An 18,058-nucleotide genomic window follows, 5' to 3' on the forward strand; every position below is an offset into this window, starting at 1 on the left:
AAGCTTGTTTGCTTTTTTTCAGGTAAAGGTGTTTCTGTTGCTACAAGTCTGGTGATAAATGCACAACACTTACCTTACATTTTGGATAGATTTACTTTTTTCATCTTTTTGGATGTTTTTTCGATGAATGAGGGCATTATATTTTGCATTTTGTCAGCATGGCCAGAATTGCTCAAATGAGAACACAGTCAGAAATTGGCTAATATAAGCAAATATAATTTTTCATATTTGGTTAACAAGATTAATATACATTATATCTACTGTGTATATGTGTGTTTTCTGGAATTGACTCAAGGTGTGATTAAGCCATTGTCAATAGTCAGAGACAAAGAAGCCAATGGTCCCTGAAGAAAATTCATCCAAATAATCAGTATGAAAATGTATATTTCTATAACCAATTTGTACAGGCTACTGTATGAAGATATAATGGATTCTCCATTCTATCTGCTTTATTGACTCCTTACGTCATATTTATTTCCTTGGTACACAATGTACTTTTATATTTTATTAAATGTATATTACATGTTCTTTTTTATTCTATCCACCATATGAGTGTTCTTTTATTTTTGATATTACTCACGCAGTATCAAACTCACATCTAGTTTCAATATATTTTTTCATTTTTTATCATTAAGGAAAACCTCTTGAAACTGTAAAAATAAACAGATTATATCAGCTAGTCAAATATAAAAATGGGCTATTTATAAAACCGAACAATCCCTGCAGTTATAATGGAAAATAACTATTCAACTTTTGTATTTGCAACCAACTAATGGAAGATTAGCCAGAATCTGTTTTTCTCTGCAACAGTCAGTTTTCTCTTGCAGCTGTTTTAGGGTATTTTTATCTGCAGGTGGGTTGTGGATCTGGAGTAGAGTAGAAACATAAATGTGTTTTTGTTTGTCAAACTTTTCTATTTTAACCAGTTGCCCATTCGTGACCTGTTTTTGCAAAAAACAGCTTTAACACAACTGTCAAAACATTTCATATTTTTAGAATACCTGTGTATATGTGTATTTTCGTGTATCTATAATTTTGTTCACTTTTTTGTCATATTTAAAATAAGAATAAGCACAATACTATATGAATCTAACATGTGCATATATGTATTTGAAAACACATAGTTAAAAACGTATATTAAATATAAATTAATTCATTTTACAGCTGGGTCAAATAAAAATACATTTACCCAAATGTGCTTAAAACAAAAAACAGAATCTGTTCAGATGACAGGGGGAATGTATAAGAGCCTATAATGATGAAATCACAATAAAAAATTTTTTTAAACTTTCTGTTTTTCAGAAACCTCGATTAATTCGAGATTTTTTCTGGATTCAATATAAACACTGAAAGTTACTTTCAATTATCTGAGAAAAATGTAATTAAATTTAAAGTTATTGTAGTTCTGACCATTAGGGAATTAAAAAACGCTTCAAATCCGGTACTCGAGATAAGATTTGGTCTGTTCTACGCATTCCTCCCCACGAGCAATTGTTTGAGATTCCCATTCTAATAACGGTTCAGCTCAGGTCTTCCGGTGAGGAGATGCAATTAGTCGCACTGCGCGTGCTGAAGGGAATGCAACAGTCGCCTACGAGTTTAAATATCCGGTCGAATTAAGGCAGTAGGCTGTACAATAAATAATTTAATTAATAAAACGTGCATCTGGCTTATCCTTCTTTTTTTATAATCGTACTATGAAGCCTAATATGTGCGAAGCCCAGTGATTAATTTTAAATGAAACACCTGTCTGGAAATGTCGGGTTGGCGGCTGTCAGTTTAGATAATGGTGAAATGTATCATGAAGTGGTCTAACTGTCAGCCGAGACTGACGAGGACTTACTGTTTCGGGAATGCGCCCTTAAAATGTCCCCTGCTGAAGTCCCCACGATTTGACAAGCAAAATGTTCGATGACGTCATTTATCCGCGAAAACACAGCGTGCGTGTGTGACGTCTTTGGGGAACAGTTGGGATTCAAATTGCGATTAAATAATGGCAAGTCAAATGTTCAGTTACTGCCTAATATTGTTAAATAGAAACAACCGTTTAACTATTGCATGCTAATGCATCACTTCTGTGTAGCCTAATAGCCTATACATTAATTCCAGTATGAGACATGCTGGAATAAACCTCTGTGGTTGGAATAAACGCCTGGCTATAGTTCAAGCGCGTAGTTTACACATTAAAGTTGAAAGGTAACAAAACGGTCTATTTTATTTTATTTTATTTCGATGGCAGCTGTTCGTTTACATTGCTGACACTACAGAGTGTCATTTAACCCCAGTTGCTCATATCCGAAGTAGAGGCGCTTAACTTTTTTTTCTTCTTTTTTTTCCTGGCGGGGGATAACATATGGCACACTTTTCTCTTTGTGCCTAGACTGTTAAACATCTGTTGTCCCAGAAATGTCATTAAATATGAAAAAAAAAAAAAGTGATGCCCCTGGCACGTGCACGAACAGTAGCCTATAACAGTAGCAGAGATAGTGGTGTAGATACACAGAATAAAGAAAAAAACAAAACAAAAAAAAACATTATATGTACAAGAAGAGACGTATGAATGAGCACCTGGGACTTCCTTATACAGTAACCCATATGTAGCCTTCTGAGCGCCCACGGATGTAACCGCATGCCACTTCAAGTCATATGAAGCCACCCCAGTTTAGTCCCAAAGATAATAATAATAATAATAATAATAATAATAATAATAATCCCAGTCGCCAATCAAGCTTTTAGAATATATTGTGCGCCTATTTTTATTTTTATATATATAATTCGCGGAACCGTTAAGATTGGGGCAACACTCATGTCTGGCTCTGAGTCGACAGCAGTAGTGTGGTGTGAGAACTTCATCATGCCGGAAAACGATACGGAGAAAAGAATTAAGGGCACTTTCAAGAATGCCACCACCCTGCTGAATGTGAGAGGATGCTCTTAGTTTCAAAGGAGCATGGTACATTAATCATCTTTGATCATAAATTAAAGCCGAAAGTGGTCAAACAAATTATCGCGTATTATTTATGAATTATCCACTATGTAGCCTAGTAAATTCTAGAAAGCAAATCTTTTTAAAACATATTAATATGTTTGCTGATGTATAACTAGGCTACAGTAACAGTATTTAAATCAGCAAACAGATAATACAGTTTAAAACACCTTAATTGACCGCAAATAACATAAACTGGTATTGTAGCCAGTTTTGCCAACATTTTTCAGAATAGTAATGGTTAATAGATTAAAACATGGATTCATTAAGAAGTTAGAGGTTCCTTTTTGCATTATAGGTTAAATTGAAATTGAAGAATAATATCTCGTGTTTTAATAAAATGCTATTAACGACCATAAACAGTTTAAAATAACGTTACGCCCCGTTTCAAGCCAACGCCTATTGTTTCAAATGTATCCACTAAACCATTTAGAAAGATTTTTTGTAAAAAAAAACAAAAAAAAAACTTCAGAACCCTTAACTACAGACACCGCTTAAACTTTATTTTTACTCTAAGGCTTGAAGTTTGTATAAAAATCATAATATGTTACATTTTAAAAATATTATTAGAAGCTACCTAGCAATTAGCTCCGATTTGCTTTTCACGCAGTTTGGGGCGGAGAGTGGGGGGGGGGGGGGGGGGGGGGCGATGAATGATCCACTTTCTTTCTCTTGAGTAGGCTATAAATAGTTTTAAAGCATTTAAAGCATAGCATCTCTAAGCTATTTAGGTTTTTACTTCTCGTTTTATCATCTTACTGCGTCGGACTCCACGACATTATGCGCACATGGATCTGGTGATTGATAAAGTGCCAATGATGGGTGGCCCTTCCTGCCGCAGAGGAGGAATGCTTGTAAAGAACTATAAAAGTCTGCCCAGTAACAATCCGCGTGCCTTGGTCGCGCGCAGAAGAACTATTGGCTATGCAAATTCTGACAAAGGGGAGGAAACAATCTAGAAACAAAAATGCTTTAAAGAGACATTTTCCTCCTCTTTCAGAAGTGTGTTAGCTGTCCTTCAGTCGCTTTTTTCGTTGTTTGTAGATGGCTTTTTTGCGCAACTTAAGGGTTCCCGAAATTTCGCTTTCCTTCGACACAACTGTGCCAGTTGTATAGTGGCACCTCCAGTTGTGTCCAGGAAAATCAGCGTTCTGTGCAATGTAGTTTTTTCTGAGGCGTTTTCTTAAATATTGGATCCGGGCGCATGGCATAACACGTGCAGCACATTTAAAAAGGTGCATTCTTGAATAACATTATGTCTAGTCAATGCACCCTTCCTCAATAGAGTGCATTGGGATTTATAAAGGCTATATTAGCGTTTTTTCTTTCACCTTTGATTTCACCATAGGCTACGCTTACCATATCCACTTAAGCAAGTTCAATTAAGTTGCGAATTTAGGTAGCCTACATATTCTGTCTCTATCTGGTCATGTCTTCTTATCATAGGCAGCCTATAAAAACCCACAAGGGATAGTCAATGAAACGTCTGTGCATATATAGCCTATATATAAGCCAATATATGCTCTTTATAAGCATTATTTGAGGTCCAGGTAAATTCAGCACGTTGGATCTCTACTGTGCTATCTCTGCAACGCAAGCTTACTAGTTTTCTCTTGCATTTCCTAGAAAGCCATCTACTTCAGACCACAAGCGCTGCTGGTATATAAAAGATAGCGCAATGCTGGGGGTGGGGATGTAAGCAGAGTTTAGTACGTTTAATAATGATTACATAAAAATGGCAGAAACTGAAAAGGTGATGTGCCTGTAATTCTTAAAAGTTCATTGAAGCAGTCAAGCTAAAAGAGCATAGAATTTCCTTCTATGCTCTTTTAGATTGACTGCTTCCCCAAGCTCCAACTCAATTTTTATAGATTTTGTAGACAAAATGAGTTTTTTGTGCAGTTCTGAGCTGTAACTTAAGTCAAAGCAACTGTACTCAACCCCCACCCCAAAAACACACATATACCACCAATATAGCTAAAGAATGACCTCTTTGTTTTTGACACTTAAAAATCATTCATGGCAGAATTCTGACATCTCAGAGTATGTTTTTTGCAGTCAAATGTTCAAAACAGTGCCCTCGCTTTCCTTTGTATTTTTTTATTTTAGTTACTGTGTTCTTCCTGTCTGTACGTTTCGGCGTCTGTGTACAAGACATTATAAGTGTATGTGCGTGTATATGTATGTGTGTGTCTGTAGAGGGGGGTTGGGGGCTGAGGGTGGTCGTTTAGTTTAAACAATTCATATTATATCCGTAAAAAGGTGTAATGTATTTCCCTGTATGAGGCCCCTTGGTTCCTTATTAGCTTACCGAACAAGAACGAGAAGAAAAAAATGTTTGATGTGTGCAGGCTACGTCTAGCCAACTGTTCTACATAATGAGATCTGTGCGGCTTGCGTCACTTTAAGCAGGGTTGAAGCTAGCTAGAGGAAAGAAAACGCAAGGAGAAAGTTCGCAAGGGGAGACAGGACTACTGGACTGCCCTGCAGTCTCACTTATGTGTTTCCCAAAAAGGCTTTGCTTCCAGTTGCATTGCATCTTCTTTTGTTATTCTATACACATCTTTTTTTAATTCTACGAGGGTTTGAAAAGGAAAGAGCTACATAAAACAATCATGGAACTTCTTTGCCTCGAAATGGACACCGTCCTAAGAGCCCGTCCCGATCCGAATCTTCTCTATGATGACAGGGTTTTACAGAGCCTGTTGACCATCGAAGAAAGGTTTCTACCACAATTTTCGTATTTTAAATGTGTCCAGAAGGATATTCAACCTTTCATGCGAAGAATGGTTGCAACTTGGATGCTTGAGGTTTGTACGTTTAACTCTCCATTTCTTTACCCACACCTCCCTTTTAAATCTTCTAAACTGACTTTTCCCACACTCATCCCGTCCTTATTACATACCGAGAGAGAATAAGCTGTTCCTTTCCTCATTTTCCACTGTACCTTCCAGTTTTGGTGAAACTATGTATTTTTAAAATATATTTTCAATGCTATTTTCGGTGCGAGTCGATTGCGTTTCTCCGAAACGGAGAACATGATTACAAATGTATGCTAATGGATGGGATTAAAGCTTGCTCATGAAATAATTACATTTGGCTGATTTAGAAAAGGTGTTTTGGGTGAAGATGCTGTTTGTGTGTTTCGTATAAATATTTCCATGCACACGTATGCCGTTTACTACGTATCCTTGTTCCATAATATAGACTGTAACGCCATGTTGGTTTTTTTCAGCAAGTATACCCTTGCATTTTCCGAAGACTTTTTAGTAGCATAAACTACCATAACAGCTCTTAAAATATACATGTGCGCATAGATCAGCGTTTGCACTGCATAGTCCTTGTAAAAATATACACAGGAAATGTAGTGAATTCTTCAAAAGGACATGTTCATCAGTATTTGTTCACGGAAGGGGCGCGGGCCCTATGTCCTCTTCTATCCAGCCCTCTTTTCTAAATCCGTTAGCAAAGAATTAAGTTTGATAATTGACAACCCCTTAGACGTTCGGAAAAGAGAAATGACCCTTTAAGCTTTATTTTCATGCATAAATTGTTTATTTTACTTGGATTTTATGGATTTTAATATCTTTTTCAAAATAATCATTTGAACTTGCCGGTGACGCACTCGACATCAAGCACATGCTACCGCATTCTAATTTAGCCGTTTTTTAAGTTTGAAACTTCGAATTCTGAGGTTATGAATTGTCGGGAAGTGTGTAAAAATGTCTAATCAACATTTCGGTGTGATCAGATTTGCGCTGTGCCGCTTATTTTATTTTTAAATAATATTTTATGAAGATACGACGAATTAAAAAAAGAGTTCCAGAACAGTGCGGCATGGGTGTTTTTGGCTGGGGTGATTGTGACTTGAATTCATTTCTTACCGAATGAACTGAAGGAATGCGTGTGTATTGACAGTCTAGGCTTTGTCCAATCTTTTAAAATCTTCTTCTTCTTTTTTTTTTTTACATATTGAGATTGTTTCACCAGCTCAGACCTCAATTCGTAATAACATTGCTACGGTTTCCAGGGAGATATTTATGAGATTCGGCGACTTGTCATTGTTATTATTTTTATTGAAATAAGATAGGCTGTTAATTTATTGATTGTGCTTCTTCTTGTTTTTAAGGAATTATTTAAATGTATTGCAACTGGGCGTAACACGTTGCATATAGGCTTCAGTTGGTACTAACTGTCGTCGTTTGTTTCTTTCTCCAGGTTTGTGAAGAACAGAAGTGCGAAGAAGAGGTTTTTCCTTTGGCAATGAACTACTTGGACAGATTTTTAGCTGTGGTATGCACCAGAAAGAGCAATCTGCAGCTACTTGGAGCAGTTTGCATGTTTCTTGCATCTAAATTGAAAGAAACGCGTCCATTAACAGCAGAAAAACTCTGCATCTACACTGATAATTCCATCAAACCACAGGAGCTGCTGGTAAGCAACAGATGGTTTCCGGGGGTAAATTGCTAATTTATAGTGTAGTTAGGGTTCGCTACATGTACTGTCAAACCTGGCCTTATTTAACAATTTGCAGTTATTACGCAAGTGTTTTCGCCAATTCAGTGGGTCTGTGTGATTGCGCCAATATGAATATTATGGGAATCAATATGAATGTCAAGTATATGATAACTGAAGTAGCTGTACATGTTTCTATGTTGGCTTGTTCACGTTTATCAAACATTTCTCCACGTTCTTTCAACGAACGTTTATTTCGGCCTATAGGACCGTAATCATTGTGACATGGCAATAACGAATTCTTTCCATCCTAATCTAAAATAATACGCCGAGATGAGATGATGCCTACTGTTATATAGCTACTGTAACGTAGCAAAATATTAAAGAACATCATATTGAAAATGAACGTTATACTAAATTAAGAATATTATCACGTGCAAAAACTATGTACAGTATTAAGATATTACAGTTGGCCCACTCTGTAACCCGGTCTTTAATCGCCACCTAGCGGCAAATATTTCCTGCTGAGCAATGACTTCAGCGTTGAGCAGCAGCCAGTGGCTGGATCTCTGCCATGCATAGGTAGACTAAAGTGAGGAAGGACAACTGGCTTCAGGTCACGGCTGTGTTCCACATTCAATCGCTGAGACACAATGAGAAGGCAAAGCTTAATATGTTAAAATATTAACCAGGTTAGCCTATGCTTTACTTTAATCTGCAGCAGGGACCAAAGGCTCGAGGTATGCATATGTTGTTCTCCTGGTCTTATGACACCACATATTATACCACGTCCAATTAATAACCCCCCCCCCCCCCCCCATTTTGGGCCAGGAATAACGTGACAAGTCGTTGCTCTTGGTGAGTGTGCACCTGATAGGACATGCAGTGAGTTTGATTCTTCTTGGGTGGGGCAACTGCCATGTAAGTCTTCAGCAAATTCCTAAGCAGTATGTATGTATATTTTCTTAGTACAGTACAGACTGTGAATTGACTATATCCCATGTGTGCTGCCACTGCAGCAATCTTTCCACCAGGGTCAATAGCAACAGCAACCTGAACAATAATCCTAAGTCCTTCCTGCTGGCGCAAGGCAGCTGAAGGCTGACAACTATATTTCCCTTGAACCGAGTAGATCTTAATATAAATCCTCATGAGGGCTGCATATTTGCAATGGCATTTTGCACAAGAATCATAACACAGTCTGCCAAACGATAGATAGCCTTAAATTTAGATCTTCTCGTCTTTTTCTCATGGCCTGGGAACTGCAATATTTTTCTCTATGTGAAAATTAATTATAGATCCTTACAGTCCTGCATATTCAATTAAAACATATGACTTTCATATGCTCTGTGCTTCCACCTGTGTTGTAGTTTTGTAGTTTTGCATGATGGTTCTGCTTTGGTTATGATCATTAATACAGTAGGTTAAATATGACCTGTGATATCTTTTGACAGTCTCTCATTGGTATAGCAACACTATGAGATATTCATGACTTGATGTCAAGTCTCTGAGAATGACACATTCACTTCCTTGTTTTGGATGAATTTGCACAGAGATTTGTGAAATTATCGTTGGAATAGCTGCATGTACTACTTAGCATTAAGGGGTAAGTATCAGCAACTGGCTGAGCCTAATGCAATCTAGACCAGAGTAGAATATTAGTGTGACTTTGTGCAAAACAAACTGTTGATGTGGCCTGGTCTAGACCACACTGTGACCTGGTCCAGAATTAAATTTTACCCGACCCGACCCTACCCACCCCACCCAAGGAGGCTATGAATAAATCAGCCAATGTAGGGAAATTAAATGAGTCATTTTCTCACATCAGATAAGTATTTCCTCTTCCGCCCTGCATAAACATTTTTTAGTAAACACCTTATCCCACCCATGTTGCAAGAGTGGCCAAAGTGGTATTGACCTAAAGGTGAAGGCTGGGTTTTCTTAATGCACAAGCTGCTCTTCCTCCTTCCAGCAGCAGGGCAATGAGTGCATGCTGCCGGCTCTCAGATGGTGTCTTTCTGTTTGAGTGTGCTGTGTGTGAGTGTGTGTGTGTGTGTGTGTGATCAGACAGGGAACCCCATGTGTAATGTTAAGCGTTTCAGAGGACTAGGGTGCAGGTGGCAAAAAAAAAAAAAAAAAAAACCCCACTTTGCTCCATGAAACACCTGCTGGGTTCAGGTCATGAGTATATCCTTTGGATTTGAGGGGATTTCCGGGGGTACCTCCCTCAGTCTGTCTCCTGCTCATGTTCACTTAAAAGATTCTTCTCAGCTTTAAAAATCCATTTAAACCCGGTCCCTGTTGTCTGCGGAGGCTGGAGGGAAACATGAACAAAGCACCTTATGAGTGAATGTCAGTTGAGTAGTCAAAAGTGGTCTGGGCAGTGTTCGATCCGAAACAGCAGTCGTGGGTGGAAGGGGGTTGTCCCTTTGACTTGATGGAGAATTTCTCAGTGTCGATTATGTCTCTATATGGCTTTCCTTTGGTTGAGAGAAATAAAAAAGGAAACTGGTGATCAGCTGAATTAGTCACATCATTTTTTTTCTGCCCGTTTCTGGTGAAACGTTCTTGTAACAGCCACCACAGCGAATAAGAAGGTGCAAGCCGAGGCTTTTTTTGTAGCAGAGGGTAACTGGAAGGAAGTGAGCTGCCTGTGTTCACCAAGGGTGTGTTGCAAGGCTGCCACTGGGCTGAGGCCCAGATGAAGGCCTGCACACAGGACAGGCCACGACCATGGCACATGACTCCTGCCTGAGCCCTGCCAATGAGGGAGCGGACAAGGTCAAAGAAGACGCAGGATTGGCTACAGATTGAGTAGGGAGTGGACAGGGAGGAGAGAAGAATGCCTGGAATTGTCCAGGCGTAGCTGAATTAAGTTTAGCTGATCTACAACTCAATGTTGCCCTGGGATTTCTGGATATTTCTAAACACTTGAGGAAAGGTGATTCCTCTAAATATAGGATTGGTTCAAGTCAAGATCAATGTTACATTTTTGAGTGATTTTATAAAAAACAGAAAATGCCGGCACTGATGGAATAATGATAGACAAGACCTTGACAAAATGGAGTTAAATCCATGAACTGTCAGCTGTTAATCACTTTGTAATTTCTTGTTGCTTTGTCTTTCCTCTGCACTTTTCCATTACATTGGTAGTCACTTCCTATTGGCTGTTGTTAGTTAGCTGGTGGTTATACTGTACAATGCTTGGTAGTTTTCCATTATTTCATAGTTTTGGTGAATGCTCTTGGCCAAAGTGACTATTCAGTAGTTCTCCATGTACTTAGAAGTTGCATTGTAGTTTTACATTAGAAAGACTCATGGTCACACACCCATTTTGTGGTTTTGTTGAGATGAAAAAAATGTTCCCCGCTGTTCAAACCCATCTCAGTGGGTAATTGCGAATTGTACTGTCACCAGTGGTGTTAGGAAATATCCCTTTCAGCTGTGAAATAAGAGCAGGAAAGTGACAATTTAATGATAATTTCATCATCAGAAAGATGGTTAGGAGAGGCCTTTTCATCTTTCAGCCACAAACTGCCACAGGCCAGCAAATCATGAACCGCCATGCTCCATGTAATTCTGCCAAGACCTATGGTAGCTTTGGCTAGGAATGACGAGGTGCACCAAGAATCCTGATGACACCTGGGCCAGCCCCGGAATGTGCCCTGGACTCTTAGGACAGTGGCTCAAACAGCAATGCTGTCCTGAAAAGCTTAGAAGTTCAGCAAAAATATGCACAGCACATACTGTAGTTAACTCTAGAGTATTGTTGTTGCTTATAGTATGCTTGTTGTGGTAGCAGTCCGTGAAATATAGCTTTTATTTTCATAATTTAGAAATCATGCTATTTAGAAATTCTGGCATGCTCAGAGAATCTGATATTGATACCAGTATTGCATTGTACTAGAAATAATATTAAGTATTTTGCCAATATTTAATGTCTGCATAGACTGTCATGAAGTTTGAATGAATGTAATTCATTAGCCATTGATTAGGACAAGTATCCACACAGTACAGATGATTTATTTGTAATGGCCTGAAAAGTGACTGAAAGCATGAACACACATTCCACCACCATCGCTTCTCCCTCACATCGTCAGGAGTAATATGCCCAAATCATAGGATCACCATCTTGTTAAGCAGGATATTACACACATTGTGCTCTTGGTGTTTGTATAATGTCTGCAGGCTGTAAGTTTTGTTTTTTGGTGAATTTTTCCATTGATGGCAACCATGATAGCCCGTCCCATGACTAAGTGCATGTGGTTTACTGGTGGGGAAAACCAACATCCGTGCCCCCCGGTCACAAGAAAGCATGCTCCTCTCTGAATTGCTCCCAAATGACTCACTTGCTGTCGCTCTTACTCATGCCTCTTTTTCAAAGAAAGGACAACTGTCACTCTCGCCTGCCAAAGCCCCACCACGACCAAAGGCCGAAATGTAACCACCAGTAAATGTCACTGGACAATGGTGGCCATCAGCTAACAGCAGAGCTCAATGACAGATGGGATTTCCACTACCCAGCTGAAAGAACATTTGTGAGAATTCAGTGTATGCCGGATGACATCAATTTTAAGTAATTGACTGGGCTGCCCTTAAAGCAGCCTCCTGTACTGCTAGCTGCGGCTTTGCATCTTCTGGTCATCTATTCTGCCTGTGTCTACGAGTCAACGATCAATAGCAAAGCAAACGATATGATCAGGCATCTTTAAAGGTCATTTGCTGAGGTTGTGAACTTGCGACGCAGGTATGTCCAGGCTGTAAGGAGGTTTTACTTTGCATTCATAGACTGTTAGGCAAAAAACCAGCGTGCAGCCCATTAATTCACAGCTTTTCTCCCGCTCCCGGGGCCCCGGGGCCCTCGGGCCCCCAGGCCCCCGGGCCCATCTGATAGAGATGTCTGACAGACCGAGCCCCAAGCAGCCCAGACCTCTCGCCAATCTCGGGAGTGAGCCGCCAGATGTCAGGCAGATGTATCACGCGGGTCATCAGTGTTTGTGCGCTGTAGCCGCTGTTGCCTGACTAGCATAACTGCAGAGTGTCCCTCCCACGTCTCCGCCCAGCGAAGAGTCTTAGCTTAGAGGTAGGGTGAAAGCCAGCTGTAGTACCAGTCCCCAGGGAGGTGTCTTGGCAGTAGATGGCAACAACAGTGTCCCCCTCCCTCCTCCCCCCACCCCCCACCCCCCACCCCCCCTGATCTGGGGTCTCTTGTACTCCAATTGTTTTCCTCTCCTCTTCTCAGGAGTGGGAGCTGGTGGTGCTGGGGAAGTTGAAGTGGAACCTGGCAGCCGTCACCCCCAACGACTTCATCGAACACATCATGAGGAAGCTGCCCCTGCCCGCGGAGAAGCTGACGCTGATCCGGAAGCATGTGCAGACCTTCATAGCCCTCTGTGCCACAGGTAGAGCCCTGTCTGTGCATTTTTGTTTTGTTTTCCTGAGGTAACAAGTCTTTGTGAGTCTTTCAAAGTGATGTGTGTTGCGCTTTGTTGCAGAGTGTGCACACTCACACAAACAGAACAAGACCCAGTGTTGGTGGTACATTGGCGTGTCCGATACAAAGAGATAAAATCCACAGTTCATTCCACAAACCAGTACCTCTATGAGCCTCTAGATTTGAGTGAAAATTGTGAGTTTATTAAGATGAACCAACATCAAACTTATGTCACAGTACTCTTTTCTTTTGTCCAATGTACCAAGCAGCAAGTGAAACGGGCATGTGACTATCTTACATCAACCTCTTGGTGAATTTTGCAATATGGTATCTGCCCGCACCCCTGCCCAGTCCGCACACCCCCACCCCCCACGAGAAACAAGAGCGGACTTCTGAGAAAGCGTGTCTGTGGTAGCCGCTTTCACGTCTCATTATGAGGCAGTCACTAACTGTCATGCATTGTGGCCTGACTAGCGGCGTGTGAGAGGGCGCATTACCTCTGCAGAAAGGTATGTGGGGGTGAAAGGAGTGCGCATGATGGAGAGTGTGCCTGAGCACCTCTCCCTGTTTCATGACTGGCGTGTTCATGTCCTGGGGGCATTTCGGGGCTCGGGCTGAAAGCAGTGTCACTTCAAAGGGCCGCAGCCAGCTCAGGGCCCTGGGCGTTCCTGTCTGCGCGAACCAATGGCAGGTCTGTCGGGGGTGGGAAAAGGGCAGTACCCGTGTTCTCAAGGTGGATCGCCTCTAGGACATCAAACGGAGAGCCGTGGGAGGGCCGGAAAATGCCTAAATACAATCTAATGTGGCGGAAAGGGGGGGGGGGGTGACGCGGAGATCGAAAGCGGAGGACATTGTTTCCTCAAAGAACCACGCAGCCAGGCCTGTCATGGATTCATATCTGCCCCTCTCTCTCTCTCTCTCTCTCTCTCTCTTTCTCTCTCTCTCTCTCTCTCGCTCCCTCGCTCTCTTCTCACGCCTTCCAGCTGCTCCGGGGCGCCCTGACTTTCCCATGTTCCGGGCCTTTTACAGGGCTGGCTCTCCCAGCATGCCTCTCTGCGGCGTCGGGGATAATGAGATCCAGAGCGGCCCCTCAGCGAGTTCCCTCTGGCCCCGTTCCCCCGGTCTCCTCCCGGGCCGCTCCCGGAGAGACAGAGCTCTGCCGAGCGTCGTCACGTGGGGAGATTGATGTGCGCCCATGCAGGAGTGACAGGTCTTTAAACGTGGCGCTTTTTTGATGTGGAATCCCCTTTCTGATTGTGCAATGGATATTGTCAGTGTGGCATGTCGTAAAGGCTCCCTGACAAGGGGACACTGGGAAGGTATTCCATGGGAACCCACCAAGGTCCTATTGAAGACACACATGGCCATCCCTCCCATCTCTCTCTCTCTCTCTCTTTCCGCCCCTGGAGGTATTGCTCAGGAAGGAATGCCTGTGTAAGTGATTGGAGCCATCTCCAAAAGTTATTGAGCAAGAGTGAACTTTTCCTTGATTTCTTCCGATGAATCAGTGAAAATGTATTGCATGTGTCTCTGGGAAATGACAGTATTAAAGCCTTGTGGGAGAGAGCGGTTGGAGAAGTGCTAAGATAGTGTGCGTTAGCTGTTGGCCGTATGTCAGTGTGTCCTTTTCATCTTCTCATCCAGATGAAAATGCTGAAAGAATTGGTTCAGTATTTGATGCCTCGCAGAGAAATTCGGTTTTCTGGGGGAGTGAACCAATCTGGCTTATTGTAGCCTTGTCATAAAATCCTGTAAACACTTAGCGAAATCCTTCTGAAGCACGCTGAAAAGGTAGAGCGGTCAGAAGAGTCTCCCACCTGGTTTTTTAATTGCGCCGCGTACCGTCTGCTGTAGCATCTTGCAGCGTGTGCTTTGAAATTCAATTTCTGTCTGCCCCTCCCCCGTTTCTTTTAAACTATTATGAGCCGAAGCCTCTGTAGTTTAAAAACAAGAAAAGGGGAGAAGGGAGAGAAAAAAGGCAGTTCATTTTTAATGGTTCTCTGCTTTTTTTTGATGAAAAAGTTCCGTTCGAGGCACTTGGTGGGGATTTTTGTCAGGCGGCGCAGCCCGGTTCAGTATTAATTAATAACATCGGAGGGCCATTCAGAACTATGCAAATGGGCCTGGGGCTCGCCGAGGCTCCGGGAGAAAGGAGACAAAGGGCCAGCCCTACATTTCATATGCAGAGGCATGTCAGGGTCAGCGCAGCGGGGAACACTTGATAGGAAGCGCCGGCGTTTCTCGGGGCAGCGCCGAGCATAATGCGGGCAGAAACAAGCTCATTAAGGGAGATTATGCCGGAGCCTTCCTCACAGACACCGAGCTCGCCTTGTTTCCCCCCCGCGCCCATTCAGGGGCGGTAAACAGGGGTCCGCAGGGGCCCCCGGCGGCCCCGTCTGCGGGTGTGTGTGGCGGGACCGGAATCCGCCGGCTGCTGCCGCCCCAGCCTGCCCGGCTTCTTTGGAGTCCGCTGAAATGTGAGAGGGTGAAGCAAACCAACAGAGATACTCCGCCAGGCAGGCAGTTTCCATTAAAAACTGCCGCCAGCCAGGGCTGATGTTCTACACTGCGGCAGCCCAGTGACCCGGGAGGGGGGCTGACGACCGGGAGGGCCCGAGTTTGGCTTTAAATCGGTGCCGCGAGTCATGCCTTTGAGTCACAGACGGCCGACGGTAAATTAAACGGGCATTTCGCAACAACGAGACGCGTCAATGAATGGGATAATGCAGCGTTGTGGATTCCTGTGGTGTTCCTTCTCCGCTGTTCCGGAACCACACAACATGACTCATATGCGCCTGCGGGCGGCAGGTAGCCCGGCGGCATGGTTTTGGGGGCCTTCCGAGGTCAGGGTGGCCACGTCCGATGGCAGCTAGGCTAAGCTAGCGTGGATACACTGTGAGAATTCTGTGAAAGTACAGTAACATTCCTAAAGAACAGGGACCTCTGCCCAGATGTGGGAGTCCTCCCCCACCCCTCTGAACTATGATTCAGATGCAGCTGGACTGCAGGCCCACTGGGGTGTTTGTTGACAGAGGAACTTCCAGGTCTGATTACTCAGTCCTGGCAACAAATTATAGTCCCTTTCCTTCCTTTTCTACATCTACACTGACTGAGCACTTTATTAGGTAGACCTGTACACTAGCTTATTAATGCAAATATTTAATCAGTCAATCATGTGGCAGCAACTAAATGCATAAAAGCGTCAGAATTGGGTAGAAATGTGATCTAAGTAACTTTGTTAATGTGAGAGGTCAGTGGAGAAGGGCCAGACTGGTCAAAGCTGACAGGAAGGTGACAGTAATGCAAATAACCACGCATTTCAACAGTGATAAGCAGAAGAGCATCACTGAACACACAATGCATCAAACCTCTTGGATAGGCTACAGCAGCAGAAGTCTAATAAGCCAAATAAATACCTAATAACTCACTGAGTGTATATCACAATAAAACTGCTTGCATTGACACACCGTGCTGTGTACCACTTAAATACATTGGTATTGGTGCTACCAGGGGTGACATAGTGTTCCAGAGGGCTGGACATGTATTGCCCTGCAGGTATGCTACTTTAGCACTGTGTAGTGTCAGTCCTCCTTGCCCATGAATGAGACGCCAGCCTCAGTTTTGGTGTGGGCGTCCTGTTACTGCTTATTCTTCTCATTCATAAACTTTGAAAGTTATTTCCGTGCCCGAGATTGACCACAGGAAGAAAAGGCCCTCATGGTTTTAGAGGAGAGTGAGCGTTAGCGGTCATGGGGTTTGAGTCTCACGACACAGACCTCTTCCTGCGCCCAGCTGGGGTCCGTGCAAGGACAGGCTCCGGCCCATCCCTGAGTGTTTATCCAGCGCTATCACATCCTCCACCGAAAAAAAAAAACACCCCAAAAGGCCGGGGCTTGGACTCGTCCTGAAACGAAAGCCGCTGGTTCCTGTGAGTTCTGTTTCCTCCCACGCTGGTCCGGCCCGCCTGCTGTTGCTCAAGTCTCTCCGCCGTGAGGCAAGACTGAGGCAAGTTCTTACAAGAAGAGCTTTTTTACAGTTGAGGAGGATTCCTGTTTAGTTTCTGTTACACCACAGCTCCTGTGTCGCTGTGACCCACACGCCCCGGACGGAGCTCTTTAATGGTGCGTTGGAGGAAGAGGAAAACAAATAGCACTGTGGCATGAGCAGCAGAGCCCTGTAATGACAAAACATCATGCTGCTGTTTGAAGGTTTGCTTCTGAGAACACGATCTGGACCCCGGAGAGTTTAGCTGTTCAAAGTAGTAGTGTTATTTTTTTGTTTTAGAACTTCCAATTGCCACATATTGTGAATTTAGCTGAATCACGCCTGGTTGCCATGATAGCCCTGTTTATTTCCTGTCGCACATCTGGATAATAGAACATGGATAGTCTCACGCAGACGCATTGCACATTCACGCTTGCTGCACTTTCTCAGAAGTAATGGTTCAAATACTCTTAAGACCAATTCTGAAAATGTTTACGTGTTCCTGGTTGTTTGTGTACAGCCGTCGTCAATCAGCGGAGACCTCTAGATTCCTGAAAATTATTATTTTTTTCTTTTTTTTTTGATTAATAAACCTTTGCACCCCCACCGAAATACAAGCACTTGATTTATTGCGCTCCTGGCCGGTTTTCAAGTTTCCAGCCTTAATTAATTTACAAGTGAAATGTGTATACAGTGCGTCTGACCCACCCAGGAGCTGGCTGGGGCTGGGGCTGTGTGGGGCTGGCTGGGGCTGTGTGGGGCTGGCTGGGGCTGTGTGGGGCTGGCTGGGGCTGTGTGGGGCTTTTGGAGATTCAGAGGAGAATGGGCTATTGAAGGTGAAAGGCCCGCAGCTTCGGCAGCCAGCACTGTTCATGAGAGGCTCATCTCAGGCGTCTGCTCTCACATACATACACTGGTCATTCTCTGCATGAATATCAATGAAGGCGCGGAAAATGCGGCCATTCTTCCGCCCCCCAGCGTCACACACACACACACACACACACACACACACACACACACATACACACCCACACACACACACACACACACACACACACACACACACCCACACACACACATACACACCCACACACACACACACACACACACATCGCATGCGTCCCTGCGCTCGCCTCCTCGACGGGCCGAAAGTCATTCTGGTGTCCGGTGGTCCACTGAACTCACACACTGTGTGCGTG

At 43.1% G+C, this 18,058-nt stretch overlaps 1 protein-coding gene across 2 annotated transcripts in view; it reads left to right on the forward strand.

The window, feature by feature from the left end:
• The window catches only part of ccnd2a (cyclin D2, a), a 168,656-nt gene that overhangs the window by 138,210 nt on the left and 12,388 nt on the right, over positions 1 to 18,058 (forward strand). The window contains exons 1-3 of one of the 2 annotated variants that reach the window (XM_061252056.1): positions 5,401 to 5,796; positions 7,205 to 7,420; positions 12,684 to 12,843. In XM_061252056.1, coding sequence (XP_061108040.1) covers positions 5,602 to 5,796; positions 7,205 to 7,420; positions 12,684 to 12,843 — 571 coding nt within the window. In that variant the 5' untranslated portion in view covers positions 5,401 to 5,601. Of the gene's footprint in view, positions 1 to 5,400; positions 5,797 to 7,204; positions 7,421 to 12,683; positions 12,844 to 18,058 lie in introns of those variants that run through there. The other variant, XM_061252057.1, reaches the window with a different exon arrangement.

Source organism: Conger conger, chromosome 8 (assembly GCF_963514075.1).
Source record: "Conger conger chromosome 8, fConCon1.1, whole genome shotgun sequence".
Taxonomy (NCBI): domain Eukaryota; kingdom Metazoa; phylum Chordata; class Actinopteri; order Anguilliformes; family Congridae; genus Conger; species Conger conger.